This window comes from Camelus ferus, chromosome 23 (assembly GCF_009834535.1).
Source record: "Camelus ferus isolate YT-003-E chromosome 23, BCGSAC_Cfer_1.0, whole genome shotgun sequence".
Taxonomy (NCBI): domain Eukaryota; kingdom Metazoa; phylum Chordata; class Mammalia; order Artiodactyla; family Camelidae; genus Camelus; species Camelus ferus.
The window spans coordinates 3,218,871-3,243,045 of record NC_045718.1 but is presented as its reverse complement, the minus strand read 5'-3'; the positions used below and the strand labels follow the sequence as shown (position 1 = coordinate 3,243,045).

Here is a 24,175-nt window from a genome sequence, read left to right as displayed (position 1 = left end):
ATTTCTGAATTAAAATATAATTCATAGATTATTTTTAATATATTTCAGTTATCTTAAACAATATTTCATGGATATTTTCCATTCATTGATAGGTATACTAATATAGCATTTATAGGTAACCATATTCTACAATCTACTTAACAACGTACCAGATCCTATTATGCCATGTACCATAATTTACCGAAAGTTTTCTGAACATTTGAGTGTTTCCAATATTTTTCTATTATAAATAGTGCAGGTTTGGACATACTTCATGATTTGGTGTCCATTTATGACTATTCATTTGAGACACATTTTCTAAAGTGGGTTTGCTTAAGTCCAATGGTTTGTAAAAGAGTAGAGTTTTTCATACATTTTAACAAGTTATTCTACATGAAAAATCATACCAATGAACTCATGCAGATAGCCCAGAAGTTTATATAAGTTCTAGCTTCTCCACATCCTCATTAATGTTGGAAAGGGTAATTTTTTTTATCTTTGAGAATTTTATAAGCATTCAGGTCTTATCAAATAATAAGCATCTCATTTTTACTGCATTTCTTTGATTACTAGTGAGATTTGTAATTCTCTCTCAGCTTGAAACACTGCATGCTAGACAGGGGAAATCACAACACTTCTTGCTAATGTCAAAGAACTTAACTAATGTATCAATTCTCAGAATATTCTATCTTTCTATCACCAAATCTTTGAACTCACTGTATGGGTACTGATCCTCAGTTGTGTAGATTTCAAAATCATCCCTGAATAAACTGTAAGTAAGCCAGTGGGCATTTGGAGAATCAGGTGGACTCCAGGAAAGACTGATGGCAGAAGAACTTTGAACTTGTCCTCTGGGTGGAGGTTGCTGGGATGGAGCTAAATTACAATGGAGAGAGCATTTATTAGCAGAGGCAATCAATAAAGACACAAGTAAACTCAAGTAAGATACCCAGCAACGAGGTCTTTCTGATTCAGGATTACTTTATCAAGAAGACATGTGGTTTACCAAGACATGAATAAACAAAGGATATGCTTCATGAGTTCTCTAAAACAAAGCTTTTTATCTACAAGCATAAAACAAATTTGTAGGTCAATGCAGCTGACATAAATATGGTTGGGGAAAAACCACGAAAGTTTACATTAAGCACTTCTTTTTTCCCCCTTTTTTATTACATCAGAGTTGACTTACAATATTATATTCACTTCAGGTGGATAACATAGTGACTTGATACTTTTATAGATTATGCACCATACAGACTTATTACAATTTTATTGACTACATTCCCTGTGTGGTATATTACATCTCTCTGACTTATTTATTTTGTAACTGGAAGTTTGTACCTCTTAATCCTCTTCATCTGTTTCACCCATTCAACCCCTCCTCTCTGGCAACCACTGGTTTGTTCTCTGTGTCTATGAGTCTGTTTCTGTTTTGTTATATTCATACATTGTTTTTTAAGATTTCACATATGAATGAAAATATACAGTATTTGTCTTCCTCTTCACTGCGTCTTTTTCTAAGAAACCCAATGATGCGTAGCATTTATTTTCTACTTAATTTAAAAGTTGACAGACATAAATTCTGTTAAAACTTGAAATTTAAGCAGTATAATTTTTGGATCTTTAAGAGGAAGTTTTCCATTCCATTAAGCACAATGCCTCATCTTGCTTCACAGAGCACGGTGTAAAAGGAAGAATAATAGCTGTTAATACAAATAGCTATGAATGCTATGGATGTTAAATAGTCTAAATATTAGCAAGAAACAATTTAAATGTGCTATGTGAACACACCAGCACCTGTTAGAGGTGCTAGTATTGCTTATTACACCTGTTAAAAATGCTCTGATTATTAGAGGTAATATGATTGCTTGCATCAGGCCATAAGAGCATTCATCTCACTATTTCAGTGGTATTTTTATAACATAAATATATATCCTGAACACATTCTTATCACTGTACATTTTCCTTCATCTCCCTGTTTTAGAGAGTAAGCCCACATTTCCCCCCAAACTATATAAAGTTAAAGGAGGAAAACAATGCCTAACAATTTTCTAAGGACAATCAACCACCAGATTCTTTACCTCCTTCTGGTTTAAGCAAATGCATAATCCTCCACCTATTTAGAGATGCACAATCTAATCAGGCTTTCTCACTAAATAAGGTATCAAAAGCCCAGGTTGCTGTGTTAACTTATTTTTTAAACTATTAATCTTTCTGTTGTTAAAAAAATTTTTTAATCATGAGTTAATTAAATAATTATCAATATTTTTATATGAAATGTCTGCAGTCACTAGGTGATAGTTTTTCAAAAGAAAAAGAGGAAGCACGCTCAAGTGATTTAATAGAGAGCTAAATAAAGAAACTGTTTCCAAAAGGGTGGGCAGAGAGTAAAGAAATCAAAAGGCACGGAAAGATACTCTGAGGTATCACAATAGAATAGCAGGGTTCTTTCTCTATTGACATCATGGGTCAAACCAGTGACTCACTCACCATATAGTCCTACTCACAGCTAAGAAATTCGTTCACTCATCATATAATTCTACTCATGGCTAAGGTTTATTGCAGCAAAAGGCTACAGAGTAGAATCAACAAAGGAACAAGGTACATGGCTGAAGTCCAGGGGAAACCAGGTACAAGCTCCCAGTCACACAGTGTGTGCTTAATGCCCCCAGCAACATGTTGTGAAAGCACATGTGAAATGTTGCCAACTGGGGAAGTTCATTAGAAACTCAGTGCCCAGGGTTTGTATAGGAGGCTGTTCACCTCGGCAGCCTGTGTCTGGCACATCCTGGAACTGCAGACTCTCATAAGGAAAGCAGGTGTTAAACATAAACCATATAATCTGTACAAAATTTAAGGGACAGCGAGACACTCTTAACAATTCTGAGGATGTCAGGAATGGCCACGAAATCCAAGTTTCCAGATGCCAGCCAACAGTCAACTTTGTAAGCAGGTCTTTTTAAAGATAAGCATTCAGTCCTGCTATGTTAACTTTTCTCCATATGTTGTCCCTATCTTGAAGGGGCATGGCACTCAGGGACAGAAAGGGATGAGAGAAGAGCGTCAGGTGACAGGAGTTATGACCACTCACAGAAGGAAACTCAACTCAAGGCCACCCCTCCACTGAGACAGGGAGCTGAGGATTAAATATTCCGACGTCCCTTTCTGCCAGCCCCCCAGGTGACTGGAAAGTTCCTACTCGTAGCTGAAGCCAACTGAAAGTCAGAGGGCAAGGGAGCCTGCCAACTCAGAACATAGAGTCTTCCAACAGAGTGGGAAGTCTGGAGCTGTAATGTGAAGTGAGCCTACACATCAGGCAAAGTCTTTGAACTCAGAGCTATTACAAACTCATCAGTATTCATGAGAGATATACTCCACTTCAAAGACATGATATAGTCCAACAATAACATTTTAAGAAAGTATTTTAAGAGCACTGAGCTTGAAATATATAATATTCCATATATTATGCATAGGCTTCCTAAAGACAAAGTCTTTGAACCTATGGCAGATAATACTGATGTTATATTTTTAAAGAAAAATATCCAAACTAGATACATTCTCACTCTTCCCCCTTTTATATCTTTTTTGGGCAAGGGGGGGAGGATTTGCATTTTTATGTTAAAATTCTAACTGTCTGTATGCCTATTTAGATGTAGGACAAGAGCTATAACAATCTCAAAATGGCACATGGAAAGAGAATTGTTTCCAAAGAGCACCTTATGTTTTTGAATAAAAGGATCTACCATATTTTGGTTGGCAGACTACTGATTGTACATTTGATCTTTCAGTGAATTTTAATTAACTCTAAATCCTGTTATTTTTGGTGGAACTTCGAAGATTCATCACGTCTCGTCTCAAACACTCTCAATTTATCACATGTCTCATCTATCACATTCTCAAACCCTAACGCTAACCCACAGCAATTTAATATTTTGTAGTGAGTGATTACATTAAAAACTGCATGCTATCAGGAACACAACAGATTTTAGAGTCAGAGCAATCAAAATTGACCTTTTGATTATTTTGTACTTTTGGTATTTTGCTGAAATGATCGAAAGAGAGATAAATGTTCCAGTTCCATGTAAAAGAGTATAGAAAATTATTTGCATTACATGAAAATTTCCTTGGCAACAAATCACATACATACATACACACACAGGCTCTTTCAGATGTTTAAAGTTGATTACTTTTTGTAACCATCTCTAACCACAATCTTGCTGACTTCACAGTATATATGAATAGTGCCTGTTTGACATTTAAATGGGGATTTTTAAAGACCTGAAGGCTTAGATAATTCAGTGCCACTCTAAGAATAAATATTTAAATATTTTGAAATCTTGGGCATAACTTGAACCCACTTTCCATGTATTGAAAGTAGAATTCTGAGAAAATGGTCATATGTTCATTAGTCAAAGTTGCCAAGAATGGCCTTTTTATACAGACTCTCTTTTAAGGAAGGAAAGTATATTGTGACTACATCCATTGGCTTGGGACGACATCTCAGGTAGGAACTTTGGTGACTGTATAAATGCAGTCAAATGTTAACTGGGCTCTCTGCGTGTTTCTCCTCATTTATAGTAAGAGGCTGACAATGTCTACCATTCAGGGTCAAAACAACTATTATAAATATGTTCTAAAAATTAAAGAAAAATATGATAATGATGTTTCAATAAAAAAGGGAATTTCAGTAGAGAAACAGAATGTATAAAAACACCAAAAGCCAGAGCTGAACAGTATAGTAACTGAAATGAAAACTTCCCTAGAGAGGGCTCGATGGCAGATTTAAAATAAAAATAGAATGAGTACACTTGCTGTGAATAGAACTTAAAGATATGGCAATATGATTCATCTAATCTGAAGAACAGAGAAAAAAGACTGAACGAAAGTGAAAAGAGCCTCAGAGACCTGTGAGGAAGGGTCAGCTGCACCATGCACTAACATGTGTGAAACAGGAGCCACAAAAAGGGAGAAAAAACAGAACAAAAAAGATTTGAAGAAATACTGGCTCAAACTCAAAACTCGATGAAAAACACTTATCTACAGTTGCAAAATGCATAATGAATACACACAAAGTGATTCAGACCTCGACACAGGATAGTCAAACTGCTGAAAGACAAAGACAAATTTTGAAAGTACTAAGTGCAGAACAATTCACACACAGTTGAAGGAATGTACAGTTAAAGGCTTACAGAAGCAACAGAGGCCATAAAGGAGTCAAATAACGTATTTAAAGTTTTAACAGGAAAAAAAAAAAAAAAGTTGTTATCCAGAATTCTATACCTAAGGAAAACTACTCATCAAAAATAAAAGTAAAATAAAGGTATTCTCAAATAACTTTAAAATGAAAACTGAAAAAAAAAAAAATTACGAGAATCCACTGTTAGCAGCCTAGCTCAACTAAAACTAGAAATATTAGATATAGACTAGAAATACTAAAGCAATCCATAAGTCTAAAAGGAAATGATACAGAGTGTAAACTGAATCATAGAAAGGTAGGATAAACACCAGGAATGATGAAATCTGTGGAGAAGAAAGACAGAGAGAGGGGCAGAGAAAATATTTGAAAAAAATAAAAGCTGAAAACTTTCCAAATTTAATGAAGATATGCATATAAAATCCAGGAAACTCAATGAATTCCAATTAAGATATATACACATAAAAAAAAAACTAACACACAGACACATTATAATAAAACTTTCAAAAGCCAAAAATGAAGAAGCAAGACAGGTGGTTTGCTATATTCAATGGATTCTTATTAAGATATTTAGCAGAATTTTCATCAGAAACTCTGGAGAAAAGAAAAACAGTGGGATGATATATTCAAAGTGCTAAAAGAAAAAAAAAAAAAAACAAAAAACCCTGCTGACTAAGAATCCTATTCTCAGCAAAACTATCCTTCAAGAGTGAAGGTGGAGTCAGGACATTTCCAGATAAACAAAGCTGAGGGAGTTTGTGACTATGGTACCTGCTCTGCAAGAAATGCTCAAGGGAGTCCTGCAGGGGAACCTGAATACGCATATATTCATAGCTCATTTGTGTTTAAATTTTCCTGACATTCTATTCACTTTTATGTCTGTCCTTGGCTATTTAGCCAGCTTTTTGTCATTCACGTTTTTTATTTCTACTTGCCAGAGAGGCTCTTATAGCTTTTCTTAAAATGATTTTATTATGGAAAAGTATATATAACATGAAATTTAACAAATTAATCATTTTAAATTAATCATTTAAAGTGTACAGTTCAGTGATACTAAATACTTTCATAATGTTGTGCACCAACAAACTGATAATCTTGATTTAATGGACAAATTCTCAGAAAGACAAAACTTACCAAGACTAAAATACAAAGAAATAGATCATCAGAATGTACCTGTACTAATGAGACTGAGTCAGTAATCAAATGTCTCACAACAAAGAAAAGCCCTAAACTTGATGGTTTAACTGGTGAATTGCATCAAACCTTTAGAAAAGAACTCACATCAATTCTTCTCAGATTTTTCCAAAAATCAGAAGAGGGAATACTTCCTAACTCAATCTACTAGGCCAGCATTATCCCAATACCCAAGCCAGACAAAGACATTACAAGAAAGCTACAGAGCAATATCCCTTATGAACTGATGCAAATATCGTCAACAACATACTAGCAAACCAAATTCAGCAACATTATTGAAAGGACTATACACCGTGACCAAGTGGGGCTTACTCCTGGAACACAAACAGATGTAAATTGATCAAAACAATACACCATACTAACAGAATAAAGAAAAATTAAACCATATGATCATCCTAATTGATGCAGAAAAACAATTTGGTAAACACTCTTTCAAAAATAAATAAATAAATGAACTGGAATAGAAGGAAACTGCCTCCAAAAAACAAAATCCATATATTAAAAACCTATTGCAAACATCACACTCAATGATGTAAGACTGAAAGCTTTTTCCTCTAGGATCAGGAACAAGGCAAGGATTCCTTCTGTCACCATTTCTATTCAGCATAGTACTGGAAGTTGTAGCCAGAGCAATTAGGCATGAAAGATTAAAAAAAAAAAAAAAAAAAAAAGAGACCCAAATCAAAAAGGAAAAAGTAAAATTATCTTTGGTCACAGAAGATATGATCTTATATACAGAAAACCCTAAAGATTACACACACACAAAACTGTTAGAACTAATAAATGAATTCAGCAATGCAGCAGAATACAAAGTCAAAAAATAAAAATCAGTTGGGTTTCTACATACTAACCATGAGCAATCTGGAAAGGAAATTATGAAAATAACTATTTATAATAGCATCAAAAAGAGTACTTAGGACTTAAATTAACCAAGGAAGTAAAAGACCTTTACACTGAAAACTAAAACTTTCCTGGCAGAAATTAAAGATGACATAAACACATGGAAACGCATCCCATATTCATGGATTAGAAGATTTCGTATTTTAAATGTCAATAGTACTCAAAGAAATTTACATATTTAATGGAATACTTGTCAAAATCTCAATGGCATTTTGTTGCAGAAATAGAAAAACATACCTTAAAATTCATATGCAATTTTAAGGGACCCCAAATAGCCAAAATAATCTTGAAAAAGAACAAAGATGGAAGACTTACACTTCCAGATTCCAAAACATACTACAATCCTAAAATAATCAAAATAATGTGGTACTGGCATAAAGACAGACATACAGACCAATGGGATAGAACAGAAAATCCAGAAACAAACACTCACATACATGACCAAATGTTTTTCGACAAGGGAGCCATGATCATTCAATAGGGGAAGCAGAGTCTTTTCAACAAACAGTGCTTGGAAAACTGGATATCCCCATGCGAAAGAATGAAGCTGAACCCATATCTGACACCATTTACAAAAATTAACTCAAAACAGATCAATGTTTTGAATGTAAGACCTAAAACTATAAAATTCTTAGATGAAAACTCAGGGTGAAAGCTTCAGAACATTCACAATATGACATCCTAGCACAGGTAACAAAAGAAAAAATTGACAAATTAGACTCCATCAGCATTTTGAACATCTGTTCACCAAAAGCACTATCAACAGCTTAAAATAAAAAGGAAACTCATAGAATGAAAGAAATGTTTCTGATGATTCTACCTGGTAAGGAGTTTGATATCCAGAATATATATGGAACTCCTAAAACTCAACAACAAACAAATAATTCAATTAAAAAACAGGCGAAGGACTTGAATCTCTATTTCTCCAAAGAAGATAAACAAATAGCCAATAAGCACATGAAAAAATGCTCAAAATCACTAACCACTAGGGAAATGCACATCTAAACTACAATGAGATACCATCTCACAAACAAAAGGAGGGCTCCTATAAATAGAGACAAAAACCAAATGTTGGTAAAGATGTAGAGAAATTGGAACCTTTGTGCACTGTTGGTGAGAATGTAAAATGATAAAGCTGCTGTGGAAAATGGAATGACAGTTCCTCAAAAAAATAAAAATAGAATTACCATGTGACCCAGCAATTCCAGTTCTGGGTATATACCCAATAAAACTGAAAGCCAAGTCTTGAAGAGATATATTCATAGCAGCCTTATTTAGCTAAGCTCATAGCCAGAAGTTTAGGGCAAACTAGAATGTCATTCAGTAGGAAAGCATGCAGAAAACACAACTCTAAATATCTGTTCTGTTTCTATGTCTCCACGTCGAAGAGAATGACTATCATTTTCAAAGCATGAAACAATTAGTCATAAGAAAGAACTAAATCACATAATAAGGAAACATATTAGGAGAGAGGGTCTAACTACTTTCTTTTAATTCAATTCTCCGGCACTCTGGAAATCATATTCCAGGAAGTCCAACCCCACTCCTTGTCCAAAAAAACCAAAAACAAAAACACACCAAAACAACCACAAAAAAAAAAAAAAAAGCACAGATGCTATTGCTAAACTTTTGCCAATGGTTAAGGAAGTGGAAAAGACAATAGTCACAATCTCATGGTTCCCAAACTGCACAGAACGACACCCTCAAACATTATGATTTCCAAGGAAAACCCATTCTTGACATCAGTTGGTCACAGAGAAAACTACTTGTCCAAGGGAATTCATCGTTTCAACAACAGACAGCACTACGTTCCTTTCAATCACATCATATCTTTGGGGAGCTGGTTGTTCTGCCTGTTGCTGGGATGAAAAGCAAGTACCATGTGAAAATCAGGGTAGAAGAGGAAAAAAAGCAGTTCCATTCACTCATCCCACAGTTGGCACTTTCCTGCATCCCTCATTTGCTCCCTTCTATTACCATTGTGCCCATCACTCTTGTGCACTGTGCTTTGAATGCCTTCAAAGGCAGGAATCCTGCCTAATTTTTAACAATCAATTACCTCGGTTGATGCTGACCTGCTAACTTCACGCAGTGCTTTGTAAACACTGTGAAACACCAACCTCGAACAGCAGCAGCAAAACCACTACCACAAGTAGTTGGTAGAATGTAGTCAATACCAGGGATCACAATTTTAAAGACACAGAAAGTCAAAAAGGATATTTCAAGAAAAGAATAATTATAAATATGAGTTTTTTATATTATTAAAAGTTGGACGCATTTGGACAGACCAAAAATATATGGCCTAGAGAAGAAACATCTTAAAAGTGAATGTCCACAACTGCTAAGAAATGTAGCCCAGGTTTCCAGTGACCAGACGCTCCACTTTTGCCTGAGGTGCATCTCCTAGACTGTGTCTCAGGTGCAAGAACAGGTAGCAAAGTTGGAGCAGATGCCAACGCATTCACACAAAATTCACGGCAGAATCAATCAAAAAAAATGCTAAGATTCCGTACGTGGTATGTAAAGCTGCCACAATTGTAATATCAATGATTATCTACCACTGACATCCAAAGAAATATGCTGATATTTCTGCTGCACACAAATCAATCAATTATATAGCTAATAAGTGAATAACACATATTAATTCAATGTTCAGAGAATCCAGATATCTGTTTAGACTGTATTTACACTCAAAAGCAATTATGTGCTACTCCTTTCCCAAGAGTAGCCCAAGTACATTGAGTTTTACTTATACTAAAACCCAGAGACACCAGAGAAACACAGGACACTTAGGTACAAACACACAGGTACAAAATCTGAGTATGTCTTGTTAGTCATTAGCTACACCCTGCACTGTGACTCAGGACAGTCTAAAGACACCTCAAGGAGGATCTTCAGTCTACCATCTATCACAAAGGGCTCCTGACCACATGTTCTCACCAGGCATTTCTTGGGAATTCTGGAAAAGGCAAGGATATATGATCTTGAAGTAAATTCAAAGAAATCATCAATATGCTATGAAATTGTAGGAGTGCAGGTGACCTTGAGAAGTCAATTCCAGGCACTGAAGAATAGTCTTGAGAAGTGAAAAGATATCACACATGTAACATTTGGCTCCCAAGAGTTACAACAAAAATGTGACAGATGGTTAAACAACGAATGCAACTCAGAGTAGAAAGAAGGGAATATCAAATACAGGAGCAAGTTATACGCTGTGACAATAATGAGAACAACTGCTACAGTGTCAATAAACTGACAGCAGCAGAGTGTCCATAACATTTGGGGGCTGAAAGGACACAGAACTCACCATAAAGAAGTGTTAATCTTCCATGTGGTATAGCAATTACCTGGAAGTGTTCTTGTGTGTTGACCAATCATTCTGGTTTAACCAAGGCTGTCCTAATTTTTGCATTGAAAGTCCCACATTCTAGGAAAACTCTCAGTCGGGGGGTAAACCAGGACCTTGGTCACCTTACTCGTGATACCAGTTCCAACACACCACTGTACATTCCCCACTACTGACATAATCATATAACCACATTCAATGACCCAATCAAGAGAAAAATTTCATTTAGTGTATTTTTTTTTTCATTTCTCACCTAAATTCTCCCACATTGTACCTAAGCCCTTCTGATGGGTTCTCGATGGAGTGAGAAATTAGTGAGACGCTCTGCCCTGCGTGATGTTGCTTCACACACCAGCATCAGGCCAGAGTTCACTTACTTTTGCTGCAGCCCAGTGGATTGTTGATATCCAAATGGCTTGCACTGGGAACACAAGTATCACACTTTGAGCCAGTGACAAATCGTTTACAGAAACACTGGCCTGTGACCAAGTGACAGGTTTCATTCAAGGCTCCTGAGAGATGACAATTGCAAGGCTGACATCTGAAAACAAGAGGAATAAACCATCAAAGACAGTAAGTGTTGATTAATAATGCATAGTGTAAGTGACATCTATTAATAACATCACGGAATAAGAGAGTCTGTTTTAGCCAGCATTTTGAAAAGGATTCTTGAGCTAAACAAAGATGAAATAAAACAAAACAGAAAAATACCTTTATCAAAATGCTACTCACAATAAAATTTTTATGAAGCCTTCTCTTTATAAATTAATTAACAGCAAAAAAAGTGTTTATTGCTTTTTTATATGCTACAACACAGCTTACGGATTATTTTGCATACTAGTTGCTCAATTAAGAATACTATAAACTTTTCATCCTCACAAAAGCAGTTCTCCTGACAGCTATAAATTAAGATCAGATATCCATAAAATTAAAATAATCTTTTCAAGTGTCTTTCAAGCTGTGAAACAGAAAACTGGGTGTGATTATTATTGCTCCCCCTAAAAGTCTTGCAATTCTATAGTTTTATAAAGACAAAATTATATAGTCTTATAAAGACTAAATTTCATGAAGAAAACCAAGTTTGAGGAAGACATGTTCAAACACTGTTGATGACTCAGTATGTTTCATTTCCTTTTTTATTTTATGCATAAACTCATTGACCCAAAATGATTGGCGAATAGAGTATTATTCTGATCTATGAAAAGATGCTACTGATATAAATGTAATGAGAGAACTTCATTTCAACTTAAATTTCTTGGACCCAACATTGCTCGTAAAAATCACTGTCTTGGCATTTTGCCGTGACAGAAACGAAAACCAGTTTTCTCAGAATGAATTACTCAAACACTTAGATCATGCCAATGTCACTGATTAGGATAAGGAATTTTGGCCACAGGAAGCACTAGAGAGACAAAAACAGTACATGTCAGAAGACCACCGCCTTTAAACAGGGACCTTGCATACAGTACATTTAAAACAACATTACGGATTCACCTATATTTTCTAATAAAGATTCTGGATGGACAGAGTTACTTTATCTCACTGCAACTTTTACGGTGTGATCTCCTGGGTAATCATTCAACACCCTTAAAAAAGCCGATAAAAGCTAAGGCTGCTAAATAAGCTGCAAATTTGTTTTATGGACTAATATCACCCTGGGAATAAATAAAGTACAGTCTGTCTCGAAAACCACTATACTGTAGTTTGCCCTTTTTATGTCATGATAAAAGGACATTTTCCCTACCAACAACTATACTGTGTCTTTTACATACAGACATTGCATCAGAACTCCATCTCATATGATATTTTGTTTAGGCTAGTTAAGCATGAGAGCTGAAGAAAATTATGCATGGAAATTAAAATGGAATTATAGAAGCAACAAAATATTTAATTTGTGCCTAACTTCATTATATGCTATCACTTAGAGTATATTGTTTGGAGGCTTTTAATGTAATAGTGGGAGGCATAAACGATAAGATGCAAGCTTCTCTCAATGCATACATATACATCACCACACCACTCATGGATAAGTGTCTCCTGAGTATTTCAGTTTTTATTACCATTCACTCATGAGACAATCACATTTATTTTACATACAGTACACTTAGAGTAATAGTTTCCAGTGTATAACATGATTCCTTTCCTTGATGGAGATCTATTTTCTTCAAGCTAACTGCCACACGCTTAACTCCAAGTCAGCTTCGTCAATATCTGTGGGATATTAAGTTCCAAATCCAGGTGGAATAAATAAACCACTTTCCTAGGAAAGCATGCAGTGTTTTAGCAATTAAATGTGACTCCTCCTGATTTCACAGTTTCTTATCCCAACCACTGTTACAGCCAACTTCACTGACTTCTAATAATTGCTTGACTTCAGTAAGAGAGATTTTTACCTGAACGAAGTTCATAGGAGACTTTTTGGGATATTATAGTTTGTTTTTAGGCTAAAGGACACTGGGGACAATTTTGTAATTAAGGTTTAAGTAAAATGATTCCTTTAAATTACTCAGCCACTTGAATATAATTTTAAGTATTTCCAAGACTCTTTAGCAAATAAGCTACAAGTTTGATGTCATTTTACAAGTTATCTCTTCTCAAGAGCATCTCCTAAATGAAATATATTTCACGTTTATTAAAACAAAATTATACATAATAATGGAAAAGACACTTTAAGCTTAGAAAGAGAAACACCAAACTAAGATGAATTGTGATATTGATTTTGTCAGGATAAATGGGTTTTGTAATATTAATATAAAGAAACCTTTATTACACTGACTCTCCTGGCACGGCTAGAGCTTCTCCCACAATCTGTTTAAAATCTTCATTTTTCATCCTTATGGGAAAACCTCACTTGCTAAATGGATTTCATAAAGAGTAATCTGTCAAGATTTATACAGATAAACAATTTGTGATGTTTATTGACCAGTTCATTATGGTAAACAAAACAGGAGTAAAACACTGCTAATCTCTGCCAGCCTCGTCCTATTTCAGTTCTGTTTGGGTCCTTACGTAACTCAGCATTTATTGGATACAATGGGAAAGAAGTTAATTGGCTTCTGTCTCTTCAGTCACAATGCTCATATATTTCCCTTTCCAGGGAGCTTCTTCCAGTTGTGGGAACAGTAAGAGAAGGGGGTTATTCTACTTATTACTACTGTGGAAACATCACTATGAATGAAGGGACTGTGGTTCAATAGTGAGTTTTACTGTCAGAAACTTCATCCTGTGAGGAAGAGCTACTGTGGGAGGTCCAGGGATACGGTCCAGGATATAGATAACTTTATGGACGTTTCTCATTGGACACCTCTCTTCTGTCTGGGGCCTCAACTCACAGGTACCATCAAATTGATTCAAATATATTGATCGACATAAATAACATTCACTGAGGGCCGATTATTCTCCAGGAATGGAACAGGCACTGAGGATGTAAAGATAAGCTGTCCTTGTCTTCAAAGAGCTCATAGTCCAGTGAGAAATGTTCTTTAAAAAATGGAAAGAGCAGTAAGAAAGATGTATGCAGACTCTCTGGGGGCACAGAAAAGGGGCAACTACTTAGTCTGGAAGTAAGGGAGGGGGACAGGGAAAGGAGTATTAAGAAGGAATCTTGAAGATGTTTGGGCTGAATATTAAAAGATGAAGAGGAATAAACCAGGCAAGTCAGGGAGGGGAGAAAATAGACAAGAAACAGCAGGAGAGGATGTGAAATTTGAAGCAATTCAAAATTTGGGGATGTAAATTCAAAACACGGAGGTGGTGATAGATAAAGTTGGAAAGGTAAGCAGAGGTGAGATATTGCTAGACTAGGCGCAACTGTGGCAGTGGTAAGGAGTGGGACAGATTTAAAAAATGTTTAGTAAGTAAAATCAATAGGATGGGGTGGACAAGTTGAAAAGAGTGAAAGGGGAAGCCAAGAGGAGAGAAGGGCATAGAGGTACTCCCACCGTTCTTATTTGCTGATGGGTGGATCATGGGGACATCATTTAACACCAAGAATAAAGGAGGAAGAGACCTTAAGTTGTTGAGGAATTTTAGACAGGGGTTATTCACAATTATTAATGAACAGAAAAGAAAGAGGCTTCAAGACAAATTGGAGAAATTGGACGAAGAGTTTTCTTCCATCGGTCCCCAGCACAAAGACTAGAAACACAGTAAGTGTTCAATACATGTTGCTGAATAGCTGAATGAACAAAGCACTAGGAGAGGTTTAGACTGGTAACAGGACACTACAGCTCAATTACTAATGTAACTCTTTTGAGCCCTTTCTGATTGGCATAGTTGTCCCCCTGGCTAACCTCTACTCAAGGAAGGGACCACTTTTCTTCAAGGGCTGACCATCTGCTCTGACTCCCTAAGGCTAGAAGATTTCTAGGTTCAGTCCTCTGCTGCAGGATCTCTTGAGTGTTAGAGTGCCCTCTAGAGGAGGGTGGTTTTCCCCTCTACAGTGAAGTATAGTTTCACTGAAATTCTTAGTTTTCCTTTCTTCACAGCCCACCAGCAGCATCAGATTCTCTAGGAACTGGAATCTCAGTTCCAGGAGAGGGACTTGGGGCTTGGAGATCCTGTGTGCGTGGACCGAAAACCATACTCACGTGGCTTATTGGAGAGGAAGTGAGCAGTACTGTGTCATCAAGAGGGGAGGATTTAACAGTGCCCAACCCACCACTCTCCCGGTGAAGCCGTCCCATAAGTAAAGGGACTCCTAAAAACTGGACCTGGGCAGTGACGTCCTTGAATCCAGGCAACAGAGCCATCTGAGTCCAGGGTGGGGACATTCCTGCCATCTGAAGAGCTTGCTTAGCAAGGATCTGCCACTTTCTTCTTTGATGGCACTCCAGTAATATAGACTATGTTCAACACACTGGTCTCCAAGACCAAACAGTTAAAAGAAACAGTAATCCCTGAACACTCACTATAGTAAAAATATGACACATGTTTACATCTAGAAACTCTAGCATCCCTTTCCTTAGCTTCCCCATTATATTAACACAGTAACTTTGAGGTCAGAAAGCAGATTCAAATTCATAGAGCGCTCTCAGGGAGAAGCAACAATACTAATTCTGTGACCCTAGAAGTCAGAAAAAAAGACTAGACAAGAAAGTAACAGGAATGAAATTTTTGCTTCATATGAAGAAGAGATTTCTATCTTTCTCAGATGAGAGCTGCTTGGCATGTACATGAAATGCTTCATGAGATAATAAGCTTTTTTTAGTCCCATGTTTTCAGCAGAAGCTGAATGTCCACTTATTCTGAAAAGGTGATTTAGGTAGAGAAATGTCTAGGGGTACAGTTTAACCAAAAATTACTTTTAAATTCCTTTACAAGTCTATAAAGCTCTGATTCTTGGATGCTTGGTGGGACTAAATAACCTGCTCAGGGTGACAGTGAATCTGGTTATACAGTTAGTAATCTTTATCTAAAAAAGAAAGCATCTTTACCTAAATGTTTTAGACTCTGTGGTCCCCATGACCTCTGTTGCAACTCAACTCTTCTGTAGTTAGTGTAAGAGCAGCCACAGACAGCACGTAAAGACTGACTATTACCATCTTCCAATAAAGTTTTATTTCCATAAGCAGGTGGCAGGTCAGCTCTGGTCCGCAGGCCATAGCTTGCTGAACCTTGGTACAGTAGGTTGAATTACGCACGCTCCCCCTCAACAAGGCCGAAGTCCTAATCTCCAGACCTTGTGAATATGTTACCTTCCTTGGCAAAAGGAACTTGGCAGATTTGAAATGATGAGATTATACGTGAATGCCTGATGTGATCACAAGGGTCCTTACAGAAGAAAGGTAAGAAGGTGAGCGTTAGAGAAGATGTAAGAACATAAGCAGAAGTCAAGAGATGACAGGAAACACTACTCAGCTGCTTTGAGGGTGAAGAAAGTAGCTGTAAGCTAAGGGATGTGGGTGGCATCTGGAACTGAGAAAGCAAGGAAATGGACTTTCTCCAAGTGTCCAAAGTAAGCATAGGCCCCATGACACCTTGATTTCAGCCCAGTGAAACTAACTTAGGAATTCTGACTTCCATAACTGTAAGATAACAGGTTAAGATAATACATTCATGTTGTTTTATGCCACTAAGTTTGTAGTAAATAGTTGTATCAGTAACAGGAAACTAATAAATCTGGTCTAGGAGAAAGGCCATAATTGGAACTAAATATCTTGATATCCAACATTTTGTTATTTCTATTACATCGCATTGAATAAATGCTACTAATTTACAATATCTGACTTTTCTTAGGGATTTGCATAGAATAAGTATTAAAGGAAGATATATCATTTAGTGGTCATGGCAGACTGCAAAAAAATGACAATTCTTTCACCGTTCTCTTCCTGCAGGTCCTTCACAAACAACACTGATTCCTCTCGTCAAAAAGCAGAGTCTGTTCCCCCTCTCCTGAATACAGGCTGGCCTGTGACTTGTTTGGCCAACAGACAAAGGCAAAAGTAACATTGTAGCAGTTCCAAGCATAGGCCCCCAGTGTCCCAGAACCCTTCTGCTTTCTTTCTTTCATCTCCCTCACCCTAGGTAAGAGCCAGCTGTCAACAAAGAGTCCTGGAGGAGCAGGCATCGATGAGGCACCTTCCCCATTCTTCCACTATTACATCATGAAAGGAAATAAGTGGACAAGAAAGTTATCTGCTTCCCTTTGAAGTCGTCGATCTGGTTCTCAGAGAAAAGACCAATTGAGATCCACTGGAAACATGCATGTAAAAAGATGACCAGACCACATCTATAGCTTAGTGTTCACATGGAGAACAGGTGCAGTGAAACCAAAAATAATCTGGTCACAGAAGACTTCTACTTGATGGTTTAGAAGTCTGAGCTTTTAGATTCCCTGGCCAGCCTAGATCCCGATTCTCTACCATCCAAGGGATACTGCACTTCATGGTGTGTCAGCTCGTGAGTAAGAGGCAAGTAGTAATACTTCTAGCTCCTTAAGGCTTAAAAAAAATAGACAATATACAACTAGTGAATATAGAGGAAAGAAGTGATTATGTAAGAAACCTTTGGTGGATTGTGATGTGTGGATGTCATGTCAGATGAACTGGAGTAGTCTTGTAGGCTGCAGGAAGGAGGACTTGGAGTTACAGGTCAACTTGAGGACAGGACCAGAGAGTGCACTGTGTCAAACATGGGTCTCAACTACCCACTGAGACAAACTGAATGTGGCCCATTTTTTTGTCTCATTGCCTTTGGTTTAGACAGATATGATATACTTTTTTTTTTTTTTTGCTTTATTGATTTTTCAGTGGGCAGAAGTTTTTTGCTCCTTTGTTTTCCATACTGATTCAATCATGTTTGCTTTATGTGTCCATGGTAAATGGAGTGATTTTGCACTTGGATCAGCTTTTAAAATACATGCCCCCTTTCTGTGATAGACAACTTCTGAAGAATGAATAACTTGGATAAAAAGAGGCAAAGGATTTTCCAGCTTGCTCCTGTTGTGTTTGGTGCAATTTGTTGTTGTTGCTGTACTTTAGGGTCAGGGACTATTTTATTTTATTTATTTTGACCTTGGAAGTATAAAAAGAAGTATACAAAATAAGCCAAGCGGAAAATATAGCAAACATCGCTCTGCATGGTAAAGAGAACATGGAGTAGGGTTGGGGATATGTGTGAACTTCATGGAGGGGAGTTAAATAAAATCCTCTGAATATATAAATGGAAAAAGCAGATGAGAAATTTAATTTATTTTCTAAACCAGTGAAGAGATACAATACTTTTCCTTGCTTAACAATACTTACAATCTTTGTAGAATTTTAGAAATTAATAAATTTATACTTGTAAGTACCTCACACAGGGTGAGATTCAAGGTACAGTTGAATGATTTTAGATGATTTTCTTCGTTTTTTAAAAACTTTAATATCAGGGCCCAAATAGTTATTTTTCTATACTGTATGTGTGTATACATTTAGACCATGAGTGGATTTTTTTTCCTTTGGGGAATGAAAATTCCTTATATTTGATAGAATCCCATATATTTGAGCCATCTTTGCACACATTTTCCAAATAGTCAGTGTTAGTATATATATACAAAGTAACAACCAGGAGTCAACAGAGAGATTTCAATATCACTTAGGAATGGGATGGAAAACATAAAAAGAATAAAACCCATTTATATCTCTTCTCAATGATGAGCAAAAGTAGAAACTCAAGCAAGTCTCACTTTCCCATTTTGAAACATCTTTCTCTATGACCTTCTGTGCTAGAGAATTTCTTCTCTAACAGTCATCAGTGTTAAAGTGAAACCCGACAGCAGAATTCATCAGTGGAACAGAAGGGTCAACTCTAGACACAGGCATTCCGTGCAACTGATTAAACAACAGACAAGTCCTGCTGATCTCCTTGGGCCCTATATGGTCAAGGGAGGCTTTATTTTCACTCTTTGTTTCAGAGAAGCTGCATTATATATGGTGGCTCTTGCTTTCAATTTCTAGCAGCAGCCTATGCTCAGTATCAGAGCCAACTCTGCCCAATCTGACAGCATCTGAGCCCTACTCACACCTGGGTAGTGCGGACTTAAATAGATTTTTTTTTTTTAAGGTTTATATCCCTTTCATTAAGATGATGATGGCATGGGACTTTTATTTTTTACTTTTGGAGGAGGTGAGGAAAGTAAAGCAAATGAGAACTTCTTCTGTGTTGGCTATATTAAGAATGGGATGCATGAGGGACATGCAAATTTAAGACAGAGAGACAACAAGCCATAGGCCTAGAGCCCATGACAGAGATATGAATGAGTGATAATATATTTGAGAGGCATTTATACACATGTAGTGGTTGAGATCATAGACACAGATATGCAAGTTGAAGAGGCATACTAAATCAGCAAAAGAGACAGAAAACAAATCAGAGAAGGAGAATCTTGGAAGCCAAAGGAAGAGATAATTTTAAGAGACAGGGAGAACAATAAAATAGTTGGCACACTGGAGAATCATGAGTCATAAGAAGAAATCATAAATTAATTTTACTTTTATGGGGCTAATATCCCTATCTGCCATCTGGATATAAAGTGAATCAATTGCATTGTCTGGACTTTCTTAGGTAATAGAAAGTCCTACAGTTACTTTATATTGCAAAGCACAGGTTCAACAAGATCAAAACTGGAGGCATTAAACTTTTTTATTTCAAATATATTACAAAGCTATAGTAATCAAAATGGTATGATACTGGCATAAAAACAGATATCTAGACCAATGGCACAGAATAGAGAGCCCAGTAAAAAATCCACACCTATCAGTGCATGGATCTTCAAAAAGGGTATTAGGAGCATACAATGAGGAAAGGATAGCCTCTTCCACCAGTGGTGCTGGCGAGACTGAATATTCACAAGCAGAAGAATAAAATTGGACCCTTAAATCACCATACACAAAAATCAACTGAAAATGGATTAAAGACTCAAATGTAACATCAGAAACTAAAACGACCTGAAGTAAACATAAGGAAAAAGCTTCCTAACAATGGTCTGGTTAATAATTTTGTGGTTATGACACCAAAGCTCAGGCAAAAAAGTAAAAAGGTGAACCAAAACTCTTTTGAACAACAAAGGAAATAACCAACAGAGTGGGGGGAAAAAAAGATGAACTAAAAAGCTTTTATACAGGCAGAGGAATTAATCAAGAGTGAAAAGAAAACCCACAGAATGAGAATATTTTCAAACCTTCCATCTGATAAGGGGTTAATATCCAAAATATATAAGAAACTCCTAGAACTCAATAGCAAAAATACAAACAACCTGATTTTAAAAAGTGAGTAAAGAAAGTGCATACGCATTTCTCCAAAGAAGACATGCAAATGGCCAACAGGTCCATTAAAAGGTGTCCAACATCACCAGTCATCAGGCAAATGCAAATAAAAACCACAGTGACATGTCACCTCACACCTGTCAGAATAGCTATTCTCAAAAAGACAAAAGCCAGGTGTTGGTAAGGAGGTAGAGAAAAGGGAACCCTTGCACACTGTTGGTGGGAGTGTATGTTGGTACAGCCACATGGAAAACAGTGTAAAAGTTCCTTTAAAAATTAAAAATAGGACTATCATATGATTCCAGCAATCCCACTTGTGGGTATATATCCAAAGGAAATTAAATCAGGATCTTGAAGAGCTCTCTGCACTCCTATGTTCATTGTAGCATTATTCACAATAGCCAAGATAGGGAAACAACCTAAGTGACCATCAATGGATGAATGGATAAACAAAATGTGGTGTGTGCGTACTTCCTTATTTGACTCGATATAATTATGAGTCAACTAATATGTAAAGATATATCATTCTATTCATATGAAAATTGTCATAAATCTTTTTACTCTGAACCCACATTTACTCTGGATCTTTTACTCTGTTGAACCTACCCAGCTTTTCAAACTTCAGCTCCATCTCCTAGACTCTAGCCTACACTCAATCCTTTTATTTTATTGAGTTCTGCTTTCTTGATTTTAACCTAATAATATAGTCATCATTGTTGTTGTTTTTTATTACGTAGTTTATGGCTCTTCTTATTCCTCATCAATTTAGGTTAACTTTTCAAGCCAGCTTTGAGCCCAGGGACTGATTCCAGTGTTAGCCAGTTCTACTGCAGAGCAATAGGTGTAAGCAATTCTTGGTCCAGGATTAGACTGAGATAGGGAGTGGGTTGAGTAGATAAATGAAGGAAAAGCAGAATGGGGTAAAGTTCAGCCTGAGTCTTAAAGTATTGAAGGGGAAAGGAAGTGGTAAATGAAAGGAATCAGGTTTCACTTAAAGAAAGTTAAGTGAAAAAGTTGAGACAATTAGACATCTCTTGGTCATTGAAGAGGGGTTTTGCCAAGAAGAACAAGGGAGATCAAGAGGGAAAATGGCTGAGATGGGCACAGCATTTCATAGACAGGCATGAGCAGCCCAAAGACGACAGCTAACTGGGGCAGATATTTGTCTTTTGGTAATTAAGTGTTGTCAGAAAGACTACGGAAAAGTCAGGAACTCAAACGACAGAGGTGGCCAGGAGTGTAAGAAACCAAGTCCAGAGTTCCAACTGGGGAATATGTGAGACGGTCTTTCAACAAAATGTACCTAGAGGAGGTAGTATGTGCAATAACTGGCCCTGATTTTACTATCAAAACCCTGGTAACACTTATTATTTAACATTGACTGTACCATGTGTTTTTCTATACTCCGAGTGATTTAGTATTTATAGAAAAGAGTGGTGATACTCTCAGACTAACCAAGATGATAGTCCAATGGTAACAGAAGTGGATCAGCATGGATTTGAAAAAAAAGATATGCAATAAGAATATAAAATTGTTTTCATAAATATTCTAAATCTCATTTTAAAGTTTTTTTTTTAATCAAGTTGAATTTTGGTAGAAAACCAAATGAACTAGTTTGAGTTCTTTTTCAATAATTTACCTTGTCACCCTGTCCACACTCTAATCAAGGTGTTAATGAAGAGTGTAATGGCCAAAAAGCAGGCAGCAGGGGGGCAATGAGTTGAAAAGATAATATCAAACCTTTGAATAATTAGCATTTATATTTATAAATACACACATATTGAGAAACAAATTTGACTGGTGTGCACAGAACACAGCACTAGTTTCTTGGGAATAGGAACCTCAGATAATTCATGGATATAGTCCCAACCCTAGACAAATTTATAATCTAACCAGACCAAAACACACACACACACACACACACACACACACACACACACACGAAATTGGCATCCCAGCACAGCTTAAGAAATACAGCAATAAGCACAAATGCATGAAAGCAAATGCAACAGATATAAAGGAAATAAGAAGTAGGACATTAAAGACAGTGTAACTTTGAAAAGTGGTTAATTTACTTTCAGCATGTATTTTACACACTGGGAAAGAAATCTTATCACTGAATACAAAGATATGTTTCTCATCTGCCAGTCTTTAAACTTAAATTAGAAAGGCAAAGAGAACATAAATGCATCAGTAGATTAATTTAAAAAAGCAGTAAATCCAGGGGCCACGTAGAACAAAATATGTACACACATATGCTACCAATCGTCCTTGTGTGTGCACGTGCATGTGTGTGCGCATGTGTATTTTCCTCTCTGAGTATTTCTTTACCTGTCTTTCTCCACATCCAAATTTTGAATTCTCTGTGAAAAAGTAATTTCATTTAGTTATATGTTCCCAGACCCTAATACTGGACACATCTATCAATGTATGGCAACCTATACTGTGGAACCCTAGGAAATATGCAAAGATTACCATTATGTTTAATAAATGCAGACATCAAACAATAAAAGAATACATCAACACACTAAGGAGGGCAGAAATACTGCTTTTTACAAAAGATACTTCCAAAAAAATCACTGTTAGTTAAAGCAAAAAGTCACTGCAAATGTAACCTATTAAAATTATAAATGGTTTTCATAAATATTTACCTTCCAGTCTGAGGATCAAATCCAAAGTAAAGGTCCTTACAATGGTCACAACCTTGCCCAGCAATGGAGGCATCTTGGCAAACGCACTGGCCAGTCAAGCTATCGCAGATGTGATTAACTGCACCAGCTGTGTGGCAGGAACACGGCAGGCAGCCAGTGGCATTGCCCGGAGAAATATAAAAACCTGGAAATAAAGAAATGAAAAGTTTCCATTATGCTTTCTATCCAGTCTTTTCTCAAACAATAGTATGTTGGTTACACCAAGAAACAGAGCTCTCTCACGCCACCACTTAACTCCCCATATGAATGTGGCTGAGCTCTTCTTGACCAGTAAGTCAATTACGACCAAAGAAAGACTGAGTGAATAACTGACGTTGTTCCTGGGTGTCGTCCCGGCACTGACAATTCAATGCACGTAAAACCTCCTTCATGACCTTTCCACTAAAGACTGGTCCTCCTCTAATCATCTCCATTTCAGCAAACAGCATCACCATCTAGTATTCAGTTGCTCCACCTGGAACCCTGAGGTACCATTGCTAAGGCAGCCAGATGAAATACAGAATGCCCAGTTAAATTTGAATTCCTGATAAACAATGATTTAAAAAAAATAAAACTATGTCCCATGTTATACTTGCTTATAATAAAAAAAAATTGTTGTCTGAAATTCAAATGTAACTGAGCATCCTGTATTCTGCTAACACTGGCAACACTTGATTCTGTCACTTCCTTCTGCCCCTACGTCTAGCTAATTACTAAGTCCTTTGAATACTGTCTTCTAAGAATCTTACATCCTCTACTCTCCATTCCCATTGCCTCCTCCCTAGTTAAAGTCACTACCAAGGTTTTATAATTAACATTATGTACCAGAGGCTGTGGTAAAGCTTTACATTCATCATCTCATTTAGTTCTCATGGTAATGCTAGTAACTCAGGCATTATATAATGTTCATTACATAAGTTAGAAAACTGAAGGCTTCAGGTTAACTCCTAAAATGACAGAGTTAACACAGAGCAGAACCCAGATTCCAACCCAGGCATCTCAACAACCTCAGAGACTTTCTTAGCCACTGGTGTCCCTCTTGTCCCCGTCCAATCTGCTCTTTATAGTGTAGCTGGTCTTTTTCAGAGTATAGTTTAAACATCTCATTCTTCTATTTAAAATTATT

At 36.7% G+C, this 24,175-nt stretch overlaps 1 protein-coding gene across 1 annotated transcript in view; it reads right to left on the bottom strand.

Moving 5' to 3' along the window:
• USH2A (usherin) overlaps positions 1 to 24,175 on the bottom strand; it is a 640,561-nt gene that overhangs the window by 486,855 nt on the left and 129,531 nt on the right. The window contains exons 13-15 of the mRNA XM_032466772.1: positions 23,011 to 23,194; positions 10,991 to 11,154; positions 697 to 855 (exon numbers count right to left, since the gene is read on the bottom strand). Coding sequence (XP_032322663.1) covers positions 697 to 855; positions 10,991 to 11,154; positions 23,011 to 23,194 — 507 coding nt within the window. The remainder of the gene's footprint in view (positions 1 to 696; positions 856 to 10,990; positions 11,155 to 23,010; positions 23,195 to 24,175) is intronic.